Source organism: Microtus pennsylvanicus, chromosome 5 (genome assembly GCF_037038515.1).
Source record: "Microtus pennsylvanicus isolate mMicPen1 chromosome 5, mMicPen1.hap1, whole genome shotgun sequence".
In the NCBI taxonomy this organism is placed as follows: Eukaryota; Metazoa; Chordata; class Mammalia; order Rodentia; family Cricetidae; genus Microtus; species Microtus pennsylvanicus.
Window position 1 is genome coordinate 29,061,438 of NC_134583.1, and position 20,931 is coordinate 29,082,368.

Genomic DNA, 20,931 nt, shown 5'->3' on the forward strand with positions numbered 1-20,931 from the left:
CTTGGGTGTTAACAGGGGACAAGTAGTTCAGAATCCAGTCGGTACAGAATGAATCTCTCTCCACTCATCACAAAACAGAACAGAGGAAAGAACATTCTACTTAGGCCTCTAGATGAGCTCAAACAAAGAAAATCCAACAGCAGAAAACAAAGAAAGCAATAGCATGGGCTGTAGTGATAAGAGCGACGGCGGGGCTGCGTCCCCAACACCCCAGCCGCCTGCTAGCTTATGGCCGAAATAACAACACACAAACTGTATTCATTTAAACACTGCTTGGCCCATTAGCTCTAGCCCTTACTGGCTAATTCTGATATCCCGATCAACCCATCTCTAATAATCTGTGAGCACCAGTCTTACCGGGAAGATTCTAGCCTATGTCCATCCTGGGTTGGAGCTTCATCACATGTGTCTGCCTGGGAGCGGGGCATGGCCTCTCTCTGAGGCGGCTGCTCCCGAGAGGAGAGTTGTGGAGTCTGAGCTCACTTCCTCTTCCTCTCAGCGTTCTGTTCTGTTTACTTCTCCCACCTATCTTCTAACCAATGAGGGCCAAGCAGTTTCTTTTTATTTAACCAATGACCTTCCTCCATCATTTCCCCTTTTTCAGTTTAAACAAAAAAAAAGGCTTTAACTTTAACATAGCAAAATTACATATAACGAAACAGTTATCAAATAAAAGTTACAATAATCTTTATCATAACTAAGGAAAACTATAACTATAACTAACTATTCTTAACTCCATCAAAGACTCCAGAAAGATACAATATTACATAAGCAAACAAGAAAAAAGCAACTTTTAAAACTAGAAATGACAGAGACATCTCGCTGCCTGGACAGTCACCCAAAGTTCCTCTGTACCGTTGGGGCATCCATCTTCAGCCTTCAGGCCCATGGTATCCAGCAGACATTTCCATAAAGCAGGAAAATTCAAAGTCAGTTCAGTCACTATCTGTTGTGTCCTGCAGAATGTCTCGCAGACTCTTTCATGAATCAGGAACCCCGAAAGATCATCTCACCTTAGGCAAGTTCAGTAGTCCTCTCTCTGCGGGTTCTCTGTGTCCAGTTTATGCAATAGTCCAGGCAAGAGCAGTTTTTTGCCCAAATGGCTATCAAACTCCATAACGAGCCTCTTCGATGCCCATCTTCCTCTTGAAGTAGATTGGTGCTGCCAGGAGCATAATGTCTCATTGTCATGAAAAATCCTAAGTTATTAAAACATTTAAAATGCCATATTCTATAATCTTTGAAAAATATGAAGAATGCCTATCTAAAATATATCTACGCACATCTAGAAAATATTAACTAACATGACTGCAAACTTGACTATTATTTATGATTATCCATCAACAACCTATATTTCCTAATTATACATTACATTTTAATAATGAACTACACAATCACAGTACCTTAATCAATATCAGAAATACATATACATATAACAAAATTGACCGTAAATCTCTATCAATAAAGCAAAATCTATACTAATGCAAATTATTCATACCTATATCATATCCCCCTTTAAATGTAAAAGAACATTTATAAACATTTTTTGGGAATATGGGCGCAGTTATTTCTCTCCAAACTGCTTCCTGCTGAATGGGGGCGTCGTTAATTAGGTCTTTCATGGTATAACCTGTGTGCTAGTTCCATCTCAGTTGGCAGTTGAGCGAAGCAATTTTCTGAAGGTGCTCACACCAACCCTTCAGGAGGGCGTGGTCCATCATACCAAATCCGAATAGAAGAAATGAACAGGGTCTCATCCTCTGTGAAAACAAAATAAAAAACTCCTTTCCAAAGCATCATGTCCATAGATCCAAATTTCAAAGTCAAGGCATCAAAATATCTATGTTGGATTAGTTCAGCAGCATTTATAAATAAATATCTTTTAGCATCTGTTGCTCCTTCCTCAGCATTTAAATAATTTAAAGAGAGCATAATAGCATACAGTATCAAAATTCTCTGTGTATTTTCCATCTTTGTGCAGCTTTGTTTTAACCTCTATTTTGTTTATTTTTACTTTTAACTCTTTGCTTTTTGAGACAGGTTCTCTGTATCTTTGACCTGAAGTAACTCTGTAGACCAGGCTGTCCTTGAACTCTCAGAGATCTGCCTGTCTCTGCCTCCCAGGCATTGGGATTAAAGGTGTACACTAGGACACCTTGAACTCACAGAGAACTGTTTGTCTCTGCCTTCTAGGCACTGGGATTAAAGGCGTGTGCTACCACACCTTGAAGTCACAGAGGTCAATCTCCCTCTGCCTTTCAAGTGTTGGGATTAAAGGTGTGTACTACCACACACAACAACTCTCTTCCTTTTTTTTTGTTTTTTACTTTAAGAATTTTAACTTTTAGTCTGCATATATTTTTAACATGCTGTAAATCATTTAAAAATTTTCTTTGTCTTTGACGCTCTCTTTACTGTATCTCTCTCTGTTTTTCTGACCACATGAGTCTTTAATTTACCAAGCAATATCAGTAGGACTAAAGCTGTGGCTTTGACGGCTGGATCCAGCCCATTCCTTAGCTTTCCAGCCTCATGGCTGAGGTACTGGCTGTAGCCATGTTTACTGCCACAACTCTATGGCATTTCAAGGTCCCTGCCAGCAAGCGAGCTTCAGCAGCCTGTGCTTGCAAACCGCACGAACCACCTGCATAAAAGAGTCAGAGTTTGCCTTGGCAGGACAGCCCAGAAAGCTGGCATTTTTAAACGGTGCAGCTTTTTTCCTGCTATGGCTGAAAACCGAAAAGCATGCGTTCAGCTTTTCGTCAACACCATTTAAGTGTTTCGTGGCAGGACCTCTTAATGAGCTGCAGGGTTTTGCAGCTAAAGCTGAGTCAGGAAGCTTCTCTTAGATGAGAGCGCTTGCTTGCCTCTAGCAAGCAGAGTGCCACAAATGCTTTAAAGCCAGAGTTCACACTGGCAGCACAACCCCAAGAAGCTGCGCTTTAAAACGACACAGCGTTTTTTCTGCTGCTGTTGCCGAATCAGGAAATCTCTCTACAGCACGCCACCAACAAACAGCAAAAATCTGTGTTAAACTCTCTCTCCCTTATTTTTAAGCCTTCTCAGGTTTTTTAAGTGGGTTTAGTCCATCACGTCGGACGCCATTTGTAGTGATAAGAGCGATGGCGGGGCTGCTTCCCCAACACCCCAGCCGCCTGCTAGCTTATGGCCGAAATAACAACACACAAACTGTATTCATTTAAACACTGCTTGGCCCATTAGCTCTAGCCCTTACTGGCTAATTCTGATATCCCGATCAACCCATCTCTAATAATCTGTGAGCACCGGTCTTACCGGGAAGATTCTAGCCTATGTCCATCCTGGGTTGGAGCTTCATCACACGTGTCTGCCCGGGAGTGGGGCATGGCCTCTCTCTGAGGCGGCTGCTCCCGAGAGGAGAGTTGTGGAGTCTGAGCTCACTTCCTCTTCCTCCCAGCGTTCTGTTCTGTTTACTTCTCCCACCTATCTTCTAACCAATGAGGGCCAAGCAGTTTCTTTTTATTTAACCAATGACCTTCCTCCATCAATGGGCAACAGCTAATTTCTATATAATATGACCTTGAGTAGTAAACTTTCACACTCGCCTGTAAATTACGTTTCTTGGACTTAGCCTTTCAGTCTCTGCCTTACGCAGCTACAGTTAACCTGAACTGGACAGGAAGTGAACTGCCTTGCTCTAGTTCTCCACATTTCCCGGAACAGCTTCCAGATTAAGCTGTCACAGGCAAATTGAGGCCACATGTGAAATCACAACTTTCAGAGCTTATTGAGTAGCGCTGCCTTTGGGAGAAGTGTGGTAGCCTGGGGGTTCACCTACCGTCCCTCTGTGTTATCAGTGGAAATCATGAAGACTGAAGAAGTGTGAGGAAAAAGCTTCTCACTGATAAGTGGAGTCCTTAGAGAAGGGTGAGTTCATCCCTTACCCCACACATACACAAATCCGATCTCAGAATGAGAGGGAAGGGAAAAGTTAACAGTCTTAACAGAACATCTAGAACAGAGAGAGTCAAGTCACGTCACATGACCCTTGCCCCTCCTATGACCTCCTCTTCCCTGGGTGCCAGTTCCAGGCGCAGACTGCTGCTCCAGGCAGCCGCATGCCAGACATCTGCTTCCCTGCATCCAGTCCCATGGTTCTGTTTGTCCCTGTCCCCCACCCCACCCCAGCCCACTTCTTTAGATTTTGTCAAGTGGAACCTCCTCAGTTTCTGAACCCCTCTTACTGACTTCCTCCTCCTTTAGAACATAAACACATACAAAGCCTTTAGTACCACACTGCTTTATTTGAAAATAAGAAATTCACTAGTCAAAGTTTTAGTAAACAATTATTATAAATATCAAAAAATAAAAAAGGACGTTTAAAGAAGACTATCATGAATCTACTCATTATATTACAATACAAAGAAATGTCTTAGTCTGGCCACCATGGAAATAAGCACAGAAGTTCCTCAAAAAGCAAAAACAGAATTATCAACACCATTCCCAAATATACACCCAAAGAACATAAGTCAACAAGGCAGAGATAGCTGAATCTATGCTTACTGTTCTATTATTCACAATAACCAAGATATAGAGCCAACCTGATGAGAAAATGTGGTGTATATATACAATGGAGTTTAGTCTACAGAGTGAGTTCTAGAACAGGCTCCAAAGCTACAGAGAAATCCTGTCTCAAAAAAAAAAAAGACAAAGAAACTGCTTTTTAAATATCAAAAGCTAATAAAACTATAGCAAGACACAAAAATAAAAGAAAAATTACATATAAAATAAACTGAATGCTAACAGTGTTAACACAAATATTTGAAAACTAGTCAGAAAATGTGATAAAAATAAATCAGCGGGCAAATAAAAAGATAAGCAGAAAACACCTGAGAACAGTCCTGTTTGGTAGCAGTCAGTATCAAAGAAAGCTTTTCAATTTCACTTGCTAGCAATCAAGCAAAGCAATATATTTCAAATCCAGAGCTGTCAAACAGAAAATGCATTCTCAAATGCTATAAAAAAATAGAACAAACTTTTAATGTAACTGAGTAATATATTATTCTTAATTCTAATGTTCTTCCTATAATAATGTACATTCAGGAAAAAATATAAAACAAATATTTGTAAAAGACTCCAACAAGAAGATTTTTATAATGGTATTTACTGCAGTATTTACTTATAATCCAAGGAGACGGGTGGAAAACAGCCTAGGTGATCAAAATGAGATATGCACTTATAAAAGATACCTTAGCCATGTGAGGCATTTTATAGTCAGCAAAAAATGTTTCTCAGATACTAAAAATACGACAAACGGTCACTAGACTGGGTTTAAAAAGACACCATATTGCACATAATTAAACAAATTAAGACACAGACATGATGGAGCACTGCTCAGCAATTAAGAGAGACAAAATAAGCCATATTAATGGATCTCAAAGCAAGAGAACTATCATTCACAATGAAAGAAGCAGAGAGGATAAGTGCTGAAACTGTTTGTGGGACAGAGCTGATCCGTGACAACAGAAGGGAGGCTAGAGGGCGTGTCAGAGCAGGGAGTGCAAGGAACCCTGTGGGGAAGGGCAATGTCTGTGCCTGGATCTGAGAGGTGACACATAGACACACACGTATGTTAGAAGTCGGTGGAGAGAGGACAGACGCATATATACATAAGGTCATCAAGACATACACTAAGGGTATGTGCACTTTACTGTACATGTTACATATATGTATTATGTAATATATATGTATACATATATTATTCAGTAATATTACAGAAGCTGGATCCAAAGAACAGCTTCATTTCAGTTAAAAACATTTCTATACAAAGTATAAGTTTTTGTTGTTTTTTTGTTTGTCAAGACAGGGTTTCTCAGTATAACAACTCTGGCTCTCCTCGAACTTGCTTTGCAGACCAGGCTGGCCTTGAACTCACAGAGATCCACATGCCTCTGCCTCCCAAGTGCTGGGATTAAAGGCATATGCCACCACTACCTAGCTAAAAATAAAGTAAATCAAAATATTAAGAGTAACTAGTTCTTGGAAGGCAAAATATTTCTTTTTTAAAAAATCTTCTAGCATTTTCCACCTCCCCTATAATGAGTTTTCCCTAACTTTTACAAAAGAGATCTCAGTTTTATTTTGAGATTTCTACCATGCTTGTAAGATATACCAGCAACTGTCAGGACTGTGCCCTATGCAGCAAAGACTTAGTAAGTCCTCTCTCCAATAACACTGCTGTAAATGATAAACTCTCAAAGCCATTAATGTAGTCAAATCAGGAAAGAGTAAGTTTAGTGTGCTGAGGGATGAGACCGTCACATGGCAGATCGCCTTGCAACCTGTGTACACTGGAAACGCAGTAAAGTGGGTTTCTGGAGTTATGGGGGTTTGTGTTCTGTTTTTAACTTCTAATTCTCTTGGTGAGTCGGGTTTATCCCCAAAATGTCCAGCGTCATCTGTGTTCACAATGAAAATAGTCTTAGATATCAGACACTTCTACAAAATGCCTAAAATAAGTAAATAAGCAACAGAACCAAAGCAAGCATACAAACCTCTGATTGTACATGCCGCGGAAGTTGTAATTAGCTCTATAGTTTGGAAATGGCTTTGGATCTAACGGCCTGTAGATGGCAGGCTCTCCCCTTTTCATAGCAAGCCCATTCAGTTCCACAGTTGGAGTTATGCTACCTGTTTAAAAACAAAATATTGAAGGCACACAAGTGAAACATTTCCACAATGAACTACACAAGCTATACTTCTAATGCATTTAATAACCAAAGAAGACAGGGAGTGAAGGGTCCTTCTATACAATTCTCTAATTAAGTATAAATGAAATAAAAAGTATTTAATGAAATTCCTCTTCAGTTTTAGCATTTCCTGTACATTAAAATGAAAAATTCAACTGTGTAACTACATTATTTAAACTATTTCTAGCAACCATGCAATTAGTAATATTGGTACTGTTATTACATCACAAAGATGTTGTACATTCAAAGATAGGTACAAAACAAATTAAAGTACAAGTAATTGTGAGGTAATTATACAAGCAATCAGAGAAGAAAGTATAAAATTAAACACATTAAGTAATCCAAGTTAAATATGAATTGAAAATGTAAGTAAAGTGCCTGATAAATTTCTCTTAAAAACAAAAAGAGGGGAAGGGGAGCAAGAAGAAGTTGAGGCCGGAGTGGACTGCTGGTCTAGCATGTTCAAAGCCTTGGGTTTGGTCTCAGCACCACTTAAAGCAGGGCATGGCAGTGCATACCTGTAATCCTAGCATTCAAACACAGAAGAGTAGACGTTTAAGATTGTCCATAGCTACATACTGAGGTAGAGGCCATTCTGAGCTCTATCTCAAAAGTTAAAATTTTTAACGGAATACAGTATTTCACAGCACTGTCGACTTAAGAGGGTCCATGTAATACATTAGCATTGAAGTCAGCCAGTACCTAAAATGTGGCTTACAACTACCGCTCCCCATTTTAAAATATGCCTAAGAACATCTTTGGAGAAATGACTGATTCCAGATCTGCACATGACACTGATAAGGAGATCAAGTGCTTATCTGGCCTTCCCTGAATAAACTGTATTCAGAAGATGATGATGAAAGGGGGCGTTCTTCGTATTAGCTGGGATTTCAGCAAAAGGAATGATGTCTTCCAAAACACCACCAGTTTGTAACAGGTGATAAGATGCCAGACACTCTAGATGACAAGAGCAGCATGCTGCCCCAGCCACCTGGCCAGTGTTAACAGGGAGCTTGCTAACAGATTAACTGGCTGCCACCACCAGAGTACATGAATCAATCTTAAAATCAAGAGACCACGATGTGGTGATATTTTGTTTGTAGTCTAACAAAGCTTGCCTGAAGATCAGTGGGTGGAGCTAGCTACTAGTTAGCCATAGAGGCCAGGCAGTGGTGGCACACACCTTTGATCAAGCACTTGGGATCTCATGCCTTTGATCCTAGGATTTAGGAAGCTCACGCCTTTAATCCCAGCACTAGGGAGGTGGAGACAGGAATATAAGGCGCATGAGGACAGGATATTGCCCCTTCGGTCTGAGGATTCAATAGAAGTAAGAAGTTTCTTTAGCGGTTGGCTCCTTTACTTTTCCAGCATTTACTGTGGGTTTTTATTATTAAGACCAATTAGAACTCGCCCTCACCACAAGAAACTGTCTTCTGATCTAGTGCAGCAAGGAGACTACTACCCACGAGTACTGCAGTATTGCCAAGGACATGGAGCTGAAGCTGTGTAGCTTACACAATCCAGGGAAGGCTCTACAACACACCAGTGTACCATCAGCAAAAGCAAGCATGTGGACAATTCTACAGAAGCAATGACTCAGCCAAACAAGCAATCTGCATGAAAACAAATCTGGAGAAGAACTGTGAGCCTGGAGACCAGATGCAATAAAAGGATCTCTTTCATCCTTCACCAAAACAAACCAACTATGGCAAAATGGGCAGTAATGTGAATCTGCACCCCACACGATCTTAATGTAGAGGAATTATTACTTTCTTTGTTTGATACTGATAAGAGCCCTCATCTTAAAAAGTATTTTTTTTATTTATTTTTACTTAAAAATTTCCACATCCTCCCCTCCTCCCATCCCCCTCCCCCTCCCACTCCCTCTCCCTCTTCAGTCCAAAGAGCAGTCAGGGTTCCCTGCCCTGTGGGAAGTCCAAGGTCCTCCCCGCTCCATCCAGGTCTAGGAAGGTGAGCATCCAAACAGGCTAGGCTCCCAGAAAGCCAGTACATGCAGTAGGATCAAAACCCAGTGCCATTTTCCTTGGCTTCTCAGTCAGCCCTCCTTGTCAGCCACGTTCAGGGAGTCCAGTTTATTCACATGCTCCATCAGTCCCAGTCCAGCTTGCTTTGGTGAGCTCCCATTAGCTCAGCCCCACCGTCTCAGTGGGTGGGCACACCCCTCACGGTTATAGCAAACTAAAAACTGACTTGTTTTTAAAACTATCCCAGGGCCTATAATCCCAGTACTCATGATGCTGAGGCTGGTAGATGTGAATTCAAGACCATATGAGGTCTTCCACAGTGAGTCCCCAGCAGGCTGGGCAAGACTCTGTCACATTTCCCATATACATATTCATACGTGCATGTGTGTATTACATATTATATATAAAACACATGTTATATATGTGTTGTATATTATATATGTACATGTAACACATGCGCTATATGTGTGTGGGTATGTATATGCATATGTATTATAAGTGTGTAGACGTGTGTATGTATATGTGTATTATATATTGTGTGTGTGTGTGTGCACATGCACCTAGGCACCTCAAGAGGAAGATAAATGAGAAATAAGATTAGCTGGCATGAGCTCACCTGGTGACAGGACGGGGCATTCAATATCTTATTCTACTTAGGTAAACTTTATTTTTAATTTTGGAATAAAAAGATACAACATAACATTAGGTCAAGTTTTATTTTAAGTATTAAAATAAGTTAGTTAAACATATATGCATATACATGAAATCTTTCTTTAGAGCAAAATTTAATTTTAAAAAATCTAGAAGGTGAACCCAAGGAAAAACATATAGTTATCCTCTTGGCTATGGGAAGTAGACAAAATTGCCGGGGAGAAAATTGGGATCTTGGGGGTGGGGTGGGATGGGGGGTAAAGGGAGATGGGGAGAGGAAAGTTAGAAGGGAAGGAGGGGGGCCTTGGGGAAACAGAAGGATTGGGATAAAGGAAGGTTGGATAGGGGAGCACGGAACCACAATTCTTAGTTAAGGGACCCACTTTAGGGTTGGCAAGAGACCTGACCCTAGAGGGGCTCCCAGGTGCCCAAGCCAAGGTCCCCAGTTAGTTCCTTGGGCAGCTGAGAATAGGGAACCTGAAATGACCCTAGCCTAGAGCAATACTGAAGAATATCTTGCATATCATCATAGAACCTTCATCTGGTGATGGATGGAGATAGAGACAGAGACCCACACTGGAGCACTGGACTGAGCTCCCAAGGTCCCAATGAGGAGCAGAAGGAGGGAGAACATGAACAAAGAAGTCGGGACCACAAGGGGTGCACCCACCTACTGAGACAGTGGAGCTGATCTATTGAGAGCTCACCAAGGCCAGCTGGACTGTGACTGAAAAAGCATGGGATAAAACCGGACTCTCTGAACATGGCGAACAATGAGGGCTGTTGAGAAGCCAAGGACAATGGCACAGGGTTTTGATCCTACGTAATGTGCTGGCTTTGTGGGAGCCTAGCCAGTTTGGATGTTCACCTTCCTAGATATGGACGGAGGGGGGAGGACCTAGGACTTACCACAGGGCAGGGAACCCTGACTGCTCTTTGGACTGGAGAGGGAAGGGGAAAGGAGTAGGGGCAGGGGGAGAAGGGTGGGAGGAGGGAAATGGGAGGCTGGGAGGAGGTGGAAACTTGTTTTTTTTTCTCCTTTTCTCAATAAAAAAAAATCTGTACCATTAGCTTGAATTTTGCCTTTTAGAGCATTAGCTCTAATAATTCCTTTATTATACAGAATAGGAAACAAATTGGATTGAATAGCAATTCAATTAGTCCAAACCTCTAATTTTCTATATCCATTTTCTACAGAAAAGTCGAGGACAAAGGGCGTCTCCTTTTCTCTCTCCCTCAGGAGTAAGGCAGACACACAACCCTAAGCAAAAGCTCAGTGACTCACATGATCCCACCCCACTCGAGAACATTCCATCAGCCACCAAGTTCTTCCCGTCACCCTGACTCCCTCTGACTTCAGTTATTACATATTTGTTAGCATGTTCTTGAGAGATGAAGAAACAATACTTTATTTGCATCTTTCACACATTGTTTGCATATATCTGTTTTTAATTTTTATATTATTGAATGAGACCACCAATATTTGTTCATTTGCTACTGATGAAGAATGCGAGTTGTTTGCAGTTAGGAACAGTATTTATAAGGCCATCCTGGACATTTCTGGAAGTCATGGACTAGACACATGGTGTAGGAGGTTCTTCGTTCATGTGTTGCTTTCATTGCTTAATGAATAAAGAAACTGCTTTGGGCCTGATAGAGCAGAACTTAGGTAGCCGGAGAAGACAGAACTGAATGCTGGGAAGAAGGGCAAAGTGAGAGACACGATGGGTCTTCTGCCTGAGACAGATGCTGGTTAGAATCTTGCCAGTAAGCCACAGTCACGTGGCAATACACAGATTAATAGAAATGGGTTAAATTAAGATGTAAGAATTAGAATATCCAGATTTCACAAAATCTGATGGGAAGTCAGCTTTTCTAATGCGCCTGTCACAGGAACTTGTATGCTCTAAGGTTGGCATAGGTTTCTCTCTGTGAATTCTGCTTGATACCGGACAGTCGGGTATTCCAGGCCTGTTCCATACCTCTCCTCTGACGCCATGGGCCAGAAGGATTAGGCCATCCCACAGGCCAAACACACCTTGTACTTACTCACCAGGCAATGTATTCTTAAAGCCCCCTTTAACACTTCCTACTAAATATTACCTACTCTTTATTGCCTTGTAAAAAAAAAAATTATCCAATAAGAAACTAGAGCTAATTGGCCAAGCAGTGTTTTAATGAATACATTTTCTGTTTGGTTATTTCGGGTGTAAGCTAGCCGCGCAGCCGGGACAAACAAAGGGCACCTCTCTCCTTGCAACAGATATAAACTCAGATCTTGAAGATATTGACCTAGAGGTAGAAGTGCTGGATCATAGAGCAGACTTGTTTAACTTTATTAGAAACTGCCCAACAATCTTCCAAAAAATTTAACAATAAAGTATAGTATATGTCTTTAAGTTTACATTTTAAATTGTATAAAGATTTTAGTTTAATGATTAAAATATTTCCTAGAAATCAATATTTATGAACTGCTTGACTTAATTGATTTGGGGGGGATAGGTATGAAGCCTATGTAGCCTAGGCTGTTGATGGAGGAAGGTCATTGGTTAAATTAAAAGAAACTGCTTGGCTCTCGTTGGTTAGGAGATAGGTGGGAGGAGTAAACAGAACAAAACGCTGGGAGGAAGAGGAAGTGAGGTCAGACTCGACAGCTCTCCTCTCCGGAGCAGACGCAGGAGAGACGCCATGCTACCTGCTCCAGGGAAGACGCACGTGATGAAGCTCCGACCCAGGATGGACTTAGGCTAGAATCTTCCAGGTAAGCGCACCTAGGGGCGCTACACAGATGATTAGAAATGGGCTAAATTAATATGTGAGAATTAGCCTAGAAGAGGCTAGATAGGAATGGGCCAAAGCAGTGTTTAAATGAATACAGTGTCTGTGTAATTATTTCGGGTAAAGCTAGCCGGGCAGGCGGCTGGGGTGTTTGGGGACGCAGCCCCGCCGCCCATATTACTACAGGCTGTCCTCAGATTTAACTTTGTAGCCCTAGCTGAGCTAAACTGCCTTCAGCTCCAGTGTGAGCTGCCATCCTGGAAAACTTTAGGACATTTTGAATTCTTTCCTGCAATAACTATTCAGCCATAAGCAGGGTAAAATTCAAATGAGAGGAGCTTTTAAAACCCCAATCTGTAAGATAGGGAAATAAATAAGAATTTAATTTATTTGAAAATTCCAGGTTGGGCAGTTAACTGTGAAGCGATCTATACACTCCTGGGGTACAAACCATCAGCCACCACCACAACCTGTGTTTAGAGTAAGAGAAGTATTCTAGCCACACTATTTAACTGAAAGAAGCTTGTATAATTCCCTCACCTGAAAGGAAGACCACTGCACTCTATGCAGTGGCACTGGGTTTTGTGGCGGGAGCACAGGGCACATGTGGCAAAGGCTTCAGCTCTCCGTCCCTGGCAGAAGAATGAGGCTGGCCCAACCATGAACACCTTGCTCCTCTCACAAGAGCACATCTACAGAGAGCTAAGAGGAGCCTCTGAGGGACAGTCAGCACACTCGTTCTGAGTGGGGGGACCCCCTGCATAGGATGATCACTACTCAGGGCTCCTCGGCTATTAGAGGCTGCATGCTTGGTGCTGCAAATACATCTACTTTTAGAAATTCTTGGATTATTTTTAACATTATTTACTTTACGTAGAGGTGAGTGAGTGGGTGGGTACCCATGCGGGGGTCAGAAGACAACTTATACAAATTGGTTCTCTCCTTCCACCATGTGGATCCCAAGAATTTAACTTAGGTTGTCAGGATGGTGACAAACACCTTTTACCCACTGATACATTACATTTCACAGGCCCAGGTTTGTTTACTTTTTTTTTTTTGGTTTTTTTCGAGACATGGTTTCTCTGTAGCTTTGGAGACTGTCCTGGAACTCACTCTGTAGGTCAGGCTGGCCTTGAAGTCACAGAGATCCACCTGCCTCTGCTTCCCGAGTGCTGGGAGTAAAGGCATGCATCACCACCGCCCAACTGTTTAAACATTTTAATTGATGCAAAATTATATATATTTATGGATATCATGGGATATTTTGACATGGTTATTAGACATATTAAAGGGACATTCTAATTATCAATGCTAAATATAAAAAGTTCGATAGCTAGGTACAGAGTTACACATAATAATTTTGAATCTCTATAGATGACAACTGAAAGAAAAGCCACTATTGTTTTTCAGGAATAACAAGCTACTAACACTAGAAACAGTTTTGTAGAAAGTTAGAAAAGTTTGAACATAGTATCTACCCAACAATTACATGCTGGAAGATAAAATGATTAATTGACCAAGCAAAGCTCCTCGCAGAAATGACTGGCACATAGCCAGGACAAAGAAAGTACAAGATGACCTAGGAACTCCTTCTACACCAGAAAGCCAGAAGCACCCAAAGAATGATGAGAAGATACCAGGAGCCAAGAGTCAACTGGAAGGACCATAGAATCACTGGCACAACCTGAGACAATTTTAGCATCAAAATAAATGATAAGCCAGGTATGTTGGCACATCTGTGGTTTCAACTAAAACTAAACAGGAACAAAGAAGAAGAGAAGGAAAAACACCCGAGCCCAGGTTTGTGCCAGCCCAGAAACAAAGTGAGACCATTTCTTTAAAAATAAACAAAGCAACAAAAACACTGATGTAGCAACAAAAACAAAAACATAGTGTAGCTTGGTGATAGAGCACATGCTTAGCATATATGGGACCCTGGGTTTAATCCCCAACACAAAAAGCAAATGAAGCAATAGACTTTAAACCAGTAAGAACAGAAGAATAAGGATCAACAATGACATAAATAGAGAAATGAAAGAAGAGGGGATTTCTTCCCTTAGAGCACCAATGACAACTAACAAATTTAAAGGAATTCTAGAATTCAAAATAAATCACACTAGCAAACTTAAGATTCATATAGATTCATAGAAATTAACAATGGATGCTAAATTCGGTAGGCTAAAGAAAACTTGATGAGGAACAGGATATTACATATGTTTCTATACAATCTCAAAATATCTTCAAAATTCTTATTTACTTACTACTTATTAATACGATCAACTTTATAGTAGAGAAGTTTTGCAGGCATGCTCTTCAGCAGGTGGCCAAAGTCATCACTACCATAGGAAATGAGAAGCTATAAGCACTGAGTTCAGTTTTACTTTGGAGATATGCACGTTAAAAAATGTAATAGCCATGAGAAAACACCAGACGTACTCTACCAAGAAACTCTACTGTACAAACTATGGTACCTAGATGAGTATGATACCCATATTCATCACAAATGTCAAGTCCTAAAGATGGGAAGACTGTGTCAGATTAAAACAGAGTAAAGGAAGATGGCAAGTACATTAAGCACATGACTTTGATTACACAAGATCTTTAAAAGACAGCCAGCAACGAGTGGAGTCTGTGGAGTAAATGATGCCCCATTCTACTGTCTAACAAGAGGTTACTTATGCACTTAAAAAATGCACAAGCAGCCAGGTGGTGCTGGTGCACGCCTTTAATCCCAGCATTTGGGATTAAAGAGGCAGGAGGATGTCTGTGAGTTTGAGGCCAGCATGGTCTACAGAGAGAGTTCCAGGGCAGGCTTCAAAGCTACACAGAGAAATCCTGCCTCAAAAACCAAAAGGGGGGAGGAAAAGGGAGGAGTAGGAAGAGGAGGAAAAAGAAGAACAACAAGGAGAAAATGCACATGGAGGAGGAGGAAGAAGAAGAGGAAGAAGAAGAAGGAGGAGGAGGAGGCACATGGAGTCAGGCGTGGTGGCTCCCATCTGAAATAGCACTTAGGAAGGGGAGACAGGAGGACTGTCCTAAATTCCAGCCCAGCTAGGACTACAGTATAAGACACTGTCAGAAAAGTGAGGGAGGAGGAGGAATGGAACCCTGGAATACTACAGGAAAGAGGAACATCACTTGAATAACTTACTCCCAGATGGCTCAATACTGCCAAACATGGGGTATCTGGATGAGAGGTATACATTAGATCTATTTCTAAAAATTTTATATAAATCTGAAATTATTTCAAAAGTTAAAAAAAATAGAAAGAAGCAGAGTAATTCTATAGCACAGTTCTAGTTAACTGGCAGGAAGACCATGCTGAGAAGAATCGAGGTCCAACCTCTTTAGGGACTAGATCTCTCCCATCCACCAGGCTCCTCTCTCCCAGTTGTGCCTGCCTGGTTACACAAAGCTGCCTCTGCAGTGCACTAGTATGGGGATGCCATTTTAGCCAACCTCACAAAATGTACTAAGACAACAGACCTGAAACTTTACCCCACATCACACATAAATAAACTTGACACTTGACAGACTCGAGGTCTCAGTTAATAAGACAAAACAATAACACTTCTAAAAATAACATAAAGTATCTTCACAGCCTTGAAAGAGATGAGATTTAGCAAATAACATATTTAAAAGCACTTAAGATAAGACTAATAAATCTGTCATCATTAAAATAGAAAAATTTCTATTCTTTGAAATGCAACCTTAAGAATTTCAAAAGAGGGGCTGGAGAGATGGCTCAGCAGCTACAAGCACTAACCACTCTTCCAGAAGACCCAGGTTCAATCCTCAGCACCCACATGGGTGCTCACAATGTCTGTAACTCCAATTCCAAGGGACCCAACACCCTAACAAAGATATAGTGCAGACAAAACATCAATGCACATATAAGAAAAATAAATAAATAATTTTAAAAAAAGAATTACAAAAGAAGCAGACATGTGGTGCATACCTTTAAGCCCAGCACTAAAGGTAGAGGCAGGCAGATCTCTGAGAGTTTGAGGTCAGCCTGGAACACATAGCAAGTTCTAGGACACCTAGGGCTACAGAGAAAGTAAGTCTTAGAAAACAACCCAAAAAAAAAAGATTTTCAAAAGATCCTCTGCAATATTCTACAAAATATTCTAATGTATTCATATATCAAACTATGTGAGTCTAGAATATGTATGAAACCTCTAAGTTATAAAAAACAGAACATAATTTTAAGCAGTGTATAAACCAAACAGACTCTTTTCAACAGAGACTATGCTAATGCTAATGAACAAATGGCACCATCATCGAGAACATTTCACCAGGCATCTTCCCCAGCTGCTAGGGAAACGCAGATGAAATTTATTAAGAGCCCTAGCACAGAAGAGCTAAGAAAGCTGAAACAGTCAATGGTGAACAAGGACAAAGAGGGCTTTAGTAACTGCTAATGGAGCACTTGACAATGCATGCTAACTCTGAGAACATAAAAACCTACCACCCAGCAGTTCCAACCCCAGGTTCACTCCCAACAGAAAGGTGTGTGTGTATACAAGAATGTTCACAGCAGGATTACTAACAATCCCAATCTGGAAATAATCCAAGTATTTGTGCACTAGCAAGAAAACGGCTGAATCTTACAAACACCTTTGTAATAAGGAGGCGTCAACAAAGAGGAACACATGATTCCAAGGTGCAGCCACAGCCTGTGGGACACTCAGGATAGCTTCTTTCTGAAGGAGGGAAGCTGCTACGGCAATGGCAGAATCTGCATTAGTGTTTCACAAAGCAGTTGTGTCCAGCTCTGCAAGCGTAATTTGTGCGCTTGTCTGCACGTGTTTAAAAGTCTGTCCAAATACTCTTTCCCCTTTTCTAGCTTACCCCAATACTCCACACTGGAACTGAGTGGCTACTGGGCTTTCAGACTTTCCTATACTTTGAGTCTCACTGAGGTTGTCCTTGCTATAGGGATGCAGAGCTTAGCTCACAGCCATGCTTTCATTAAATGCATGAGAGCTGCTTCCCTCCACACCACAGTCCACTCTCATCACCTCGAAGAGAAGGACACACAGTATCTGCAACACATGGCAGTTTGTTAAATGTATTTATTCCAAACTATGGCACTGACCACCTAGCTGGTCACCTTGCTTTCTTGTCTTGCATCTCCCAATCACATGTCAAATGTCACATGCTAAAATGCTCTTTTAAACCATCATCCATTTGTTGTTAGATATTAAGTACCCTAAATGACAAAAAAAAAAGTCTTGTGAAAGGGATGCTTGGGTCTTTCCCAGTGCATCCCTCCCACCTCTACTGCCAACTCAGCACTCACGTACAGTAACTAAAATCATCACCACACACAGAAACTGGTTTCTACCAAACCTTCTTACTCCTGGGCCCTTCTTAGTATTCCTTCAGTCTAGAATGTTCTTTCCTTTTTCCCCCATACCTGGACTCCCTCAAGGCCTACATCTTACTTCAGTTAACATGATCATTACTTTTAACATTAACAGCTGCTATTATTTACTTGGCACTTAATATCTACCATTAAATTATATATTTGTGTACAAAACTGTAAGATACAGAAAAAGAGGTTGTATACCTTGTGCATAGGTAACAGCAAGTGTTTAATACATGTTGGTGTACCATACACAACCACAAATGGTTTTATTTTTTTTGTTTGGTTTTTTTTATTTTTCCTTTTTGCTTTTTTGAGACATGGTTCCTCTGTGTAGCCCTAGTTGTACTGGAACTTGCTTTGTAGACCAGGTTGGCCTCAACCAGCCACAGGTAGATCCACAAGCCTCTGCCTCTCCAAGAGCTGGGATTAAAATCCACAAATATAACGGCGTAAATGAATGCAGACAGATTGTAAAAATATATACAGCTTTAATGGGGAAATAGACTTACAGAACCACCGTTATGGGGGAGACCAGGAAAGCAGAAGGGGTGGCTGGGAGCACGCTGGCCAGATTTATAGGTAAACATTAGCCTGAGGCGAACACGCCCCCTAAGGGGCTGGACTTATCCCTACACACAAAGTCTGGGAGAGAGCCTTGAACAGGGTTGAGGGTCTGTCTGCTATAGGAAACCATGGAGTCTGGGAGAGAGCCTTGAACAGGGCAGAGGGTCTGCTATAGGAAACCACGGAGTCTGGGAGAGAGCCTTGAACAGGGCAGAGGGTCTGCTATAGGAAACCACAGAGTCTGGGAGAGAGCCTTGAACAGGGCAGAGGGTCTGCTATAGGAAACCACGGAGTCTGGGAGATAGCCTTGAACAGGGCAGAGGGTCTGCTATAGGAAACCACGGAGTCTGGGAGAGAGCCTTGAACAGGGCAGAGGGTCTGCTATAGGAAACCACGGAGTCTGGGAGAGAGCCTTGAACGGGGCAGAGGGTCTGCTATAGGAAAGCAATGACATTGGGAGAGAGCCTTGAACAGAGCAGCCTGTATCTAACAAGCACAGGCCAGTGAAGAAGTGTGAGGACAAGCACAGGGCTTAATCAAACAGAGCAGAGTCACCATTAGCTAGTGAGTGGGCTTCACGTTATTTAAAAAGACCTGAAGCAGTACTAGCACTGATTCAACAGTAAGAACATATTAATAGGTTAACAAATGAGTAAACAAACATATGGCTGAAACTGAACTCAGAAGAACTTTACTAACTTGACTTTATCAACTAACACACTATGGCTAACACAGGCTTGCCTCTTCTCAAAAGACAATGGACATGATGTTGTTGGGAGTGATGCAATCAAAACAGCTGTCAAAAACTGTTCTTAGAAAATTAAAATTAGAACTGTCATTCATTTAAGAATTTTGCACATGAATGGCTTTACAGATTTGGGAGGTTCTTAATAAATTTCATATGAATGTTCTAAATTCACAGCTATTTTCAAACTTTTACACCAATAATCAAAATATTTAACAAGACACCTTTATAATTTTGCATTAAACTAAAAAGGAATAACTTAATTATTAAATTTCTTAGTACATATACTCTAAGAAGGGAAACAATTCCTTTACCTTAAAAGACACACATTTCCTGCATTTGCAAGCACATGTGCTTTTGCCTGCATTCAAAGGAATAGATTTTTACAGTTTCCACTAAGTGAACTGTCAAAACAACCGTAACTCTCTCGTTTGCAGTTACCTTCCTTATCGTGTGTGTATAGCACTAATTGTGTGCCTGTATGACTCACAGGGCAACACAGAAAGAAGAGTAACACATCAGCTCACAGAACAAAGGTCAAGTCAGTGCCGTACCTGGGTTATTATTGACATTACTTTTGGGTGGTTTCTGAACTGGTTTGGGAAGCGTAGATTCCGTCAAAGCTTTATTAGCAACAGCCTGTTGGGCCTTCTTTATACTGCTCCCTTCGGACTCCCATGTCTGCTCGCCAAGACTCAGCTGCACCGAGAACATCTTAGAAAAATACAGACAAACAGAGAAAACATAAAAATTTTCAGGTACCAAAATTGGTGGTCTGAGAGAACACACAGACACACACACACACACACACACACACACACACACCATAGAACCACAATTACAGCTTCTGCATATCAGTGATTGCTTGCAACAACAACAACAACAAAAACCTATATTCTACCCAGTGAAAGGATGTCAGGAGACTGTACCCAACTGTCTTAATCCCATCAAAAAAAAAAGCGTTTAGTGTGGAGACTCAAGGCTCCAGAGGGCTGTGAGTCTAAGACCAACATAGTGAGGGTCACAGCAGCAGGAAGGCACTGGAATTATAGCTGAGAGCTTCCATTTGATCCACAAGTAGGAGGCCCAGAGAGAACTAACTGGGAATGACATAGGCTTTTAAAAACCTCAAAGCTCACTTCAAGTAACACATCTGCTCCAACAAAGCCACACTTCCCAATCCTTCCAAAATAGTTCCACCAACTGGGGACCCAGCATTTAAATATATGAGCCCATGGGAGCATTCTCTGGCCTCTATTTAGTGAATTTTCCCAACTATTTTTGCTCAGCCTACTTTAGCAGTACCATTGACTAGATGGGTTAAAAAACAACAAAAAAAAAATCTCATAGTTCTAGAGTCTGGGAAGTAGTTTGATTTGGGGGCCACTAATTAATTTCTTTATCTTTCCTTATATATCCAGCTAATCAAGAAATCTACCAAGTCAGTGGTATCCATGGAAAAAAAGAAGAGAGACTTTAGAAAGCATATATAAGAAATATAGCCCACTTTGGACAGGATAGGTGTGCTCCCTCCTCTCAGTCTTAGATTGAAACCCTCATACTGGATGTGATAGTACCTGGGAGGTCTCTGGGAGGTAGATGAAGTCACGGAGGTGTGGCCTCCATGAAAGAACTAGTTTTGTGAGAGAAGCTGAACTGTGTGGGATATGACAAGAAGACTGCATCTTCAAGGCACACAGAGGCTCTGCCCAGGAAATTAATTAGTGGTGCCCAAACTAAACGCTTTCTTTTAGAAATTGTCTTGGTCATGGTGTTTTGTTGCAGCAACAGCAAAGTCACTAGGAAGCTAGTACCAACCAGAAAAGGGACACAGCTGTGAAATCCTGACCATGCTGGGTTTTTTGGAGGAATTTGGAAGACTGAACAAGAAAAGAGGTTGAGCACTCCAAGTGGGGCCTAATAGGCCAAACTAAAATGAGTTTGGAAGATAATGGTGCTGAGAGCAATGTGGACGATGAAAGTCTAGCTCAAGAGGTTCCCAACAATATTAGCAATGGGCTACAGACCATTTGTGATATTTTGTCAAAGAACTCGTCTGCATTTGCCTTTGTCTAAGAATCTGCCTGAGGCTAAACTGGAGCT

The 20,931-nt window shown here is 41.3% G+C and overlaps 1 protein-coding gene across 11 annotated transcripts in view; it reads right to left on the reverse strand.

Moving 5' to 3' along the window:
* Positions 1–20,931, reverse strand: part of Stau2 (staufen double-stranded RNA binding protein 2) — a 332,068-nt gene that overhangs the window by 240,355 nt on the left and 70,782 nt on the right. For 9 of the 11 annotated variants that reach the window (XM_075971430.1, XM_075971425.1, XM_075971427.1 and 6 more), the window contains 2 exons: positions 19,383–19,542; positions 6,534–6,669 (listed from right to left, as the gene is read on the reverse strand). In XM_075971430.1, coding sequence (XP_075827545.1) covers positions 6,534–6,669; positions 19,383–19,542 — 296 coding nt within the window. The remainder of the gene's footprint in view (positions 1–6,533; positions 6,670–19,382; positions 19,543–20,931) is intronic. The other 2 variants (XM_075971433.1, XM_075971434.1) reach the window with 2 other exon arrangements.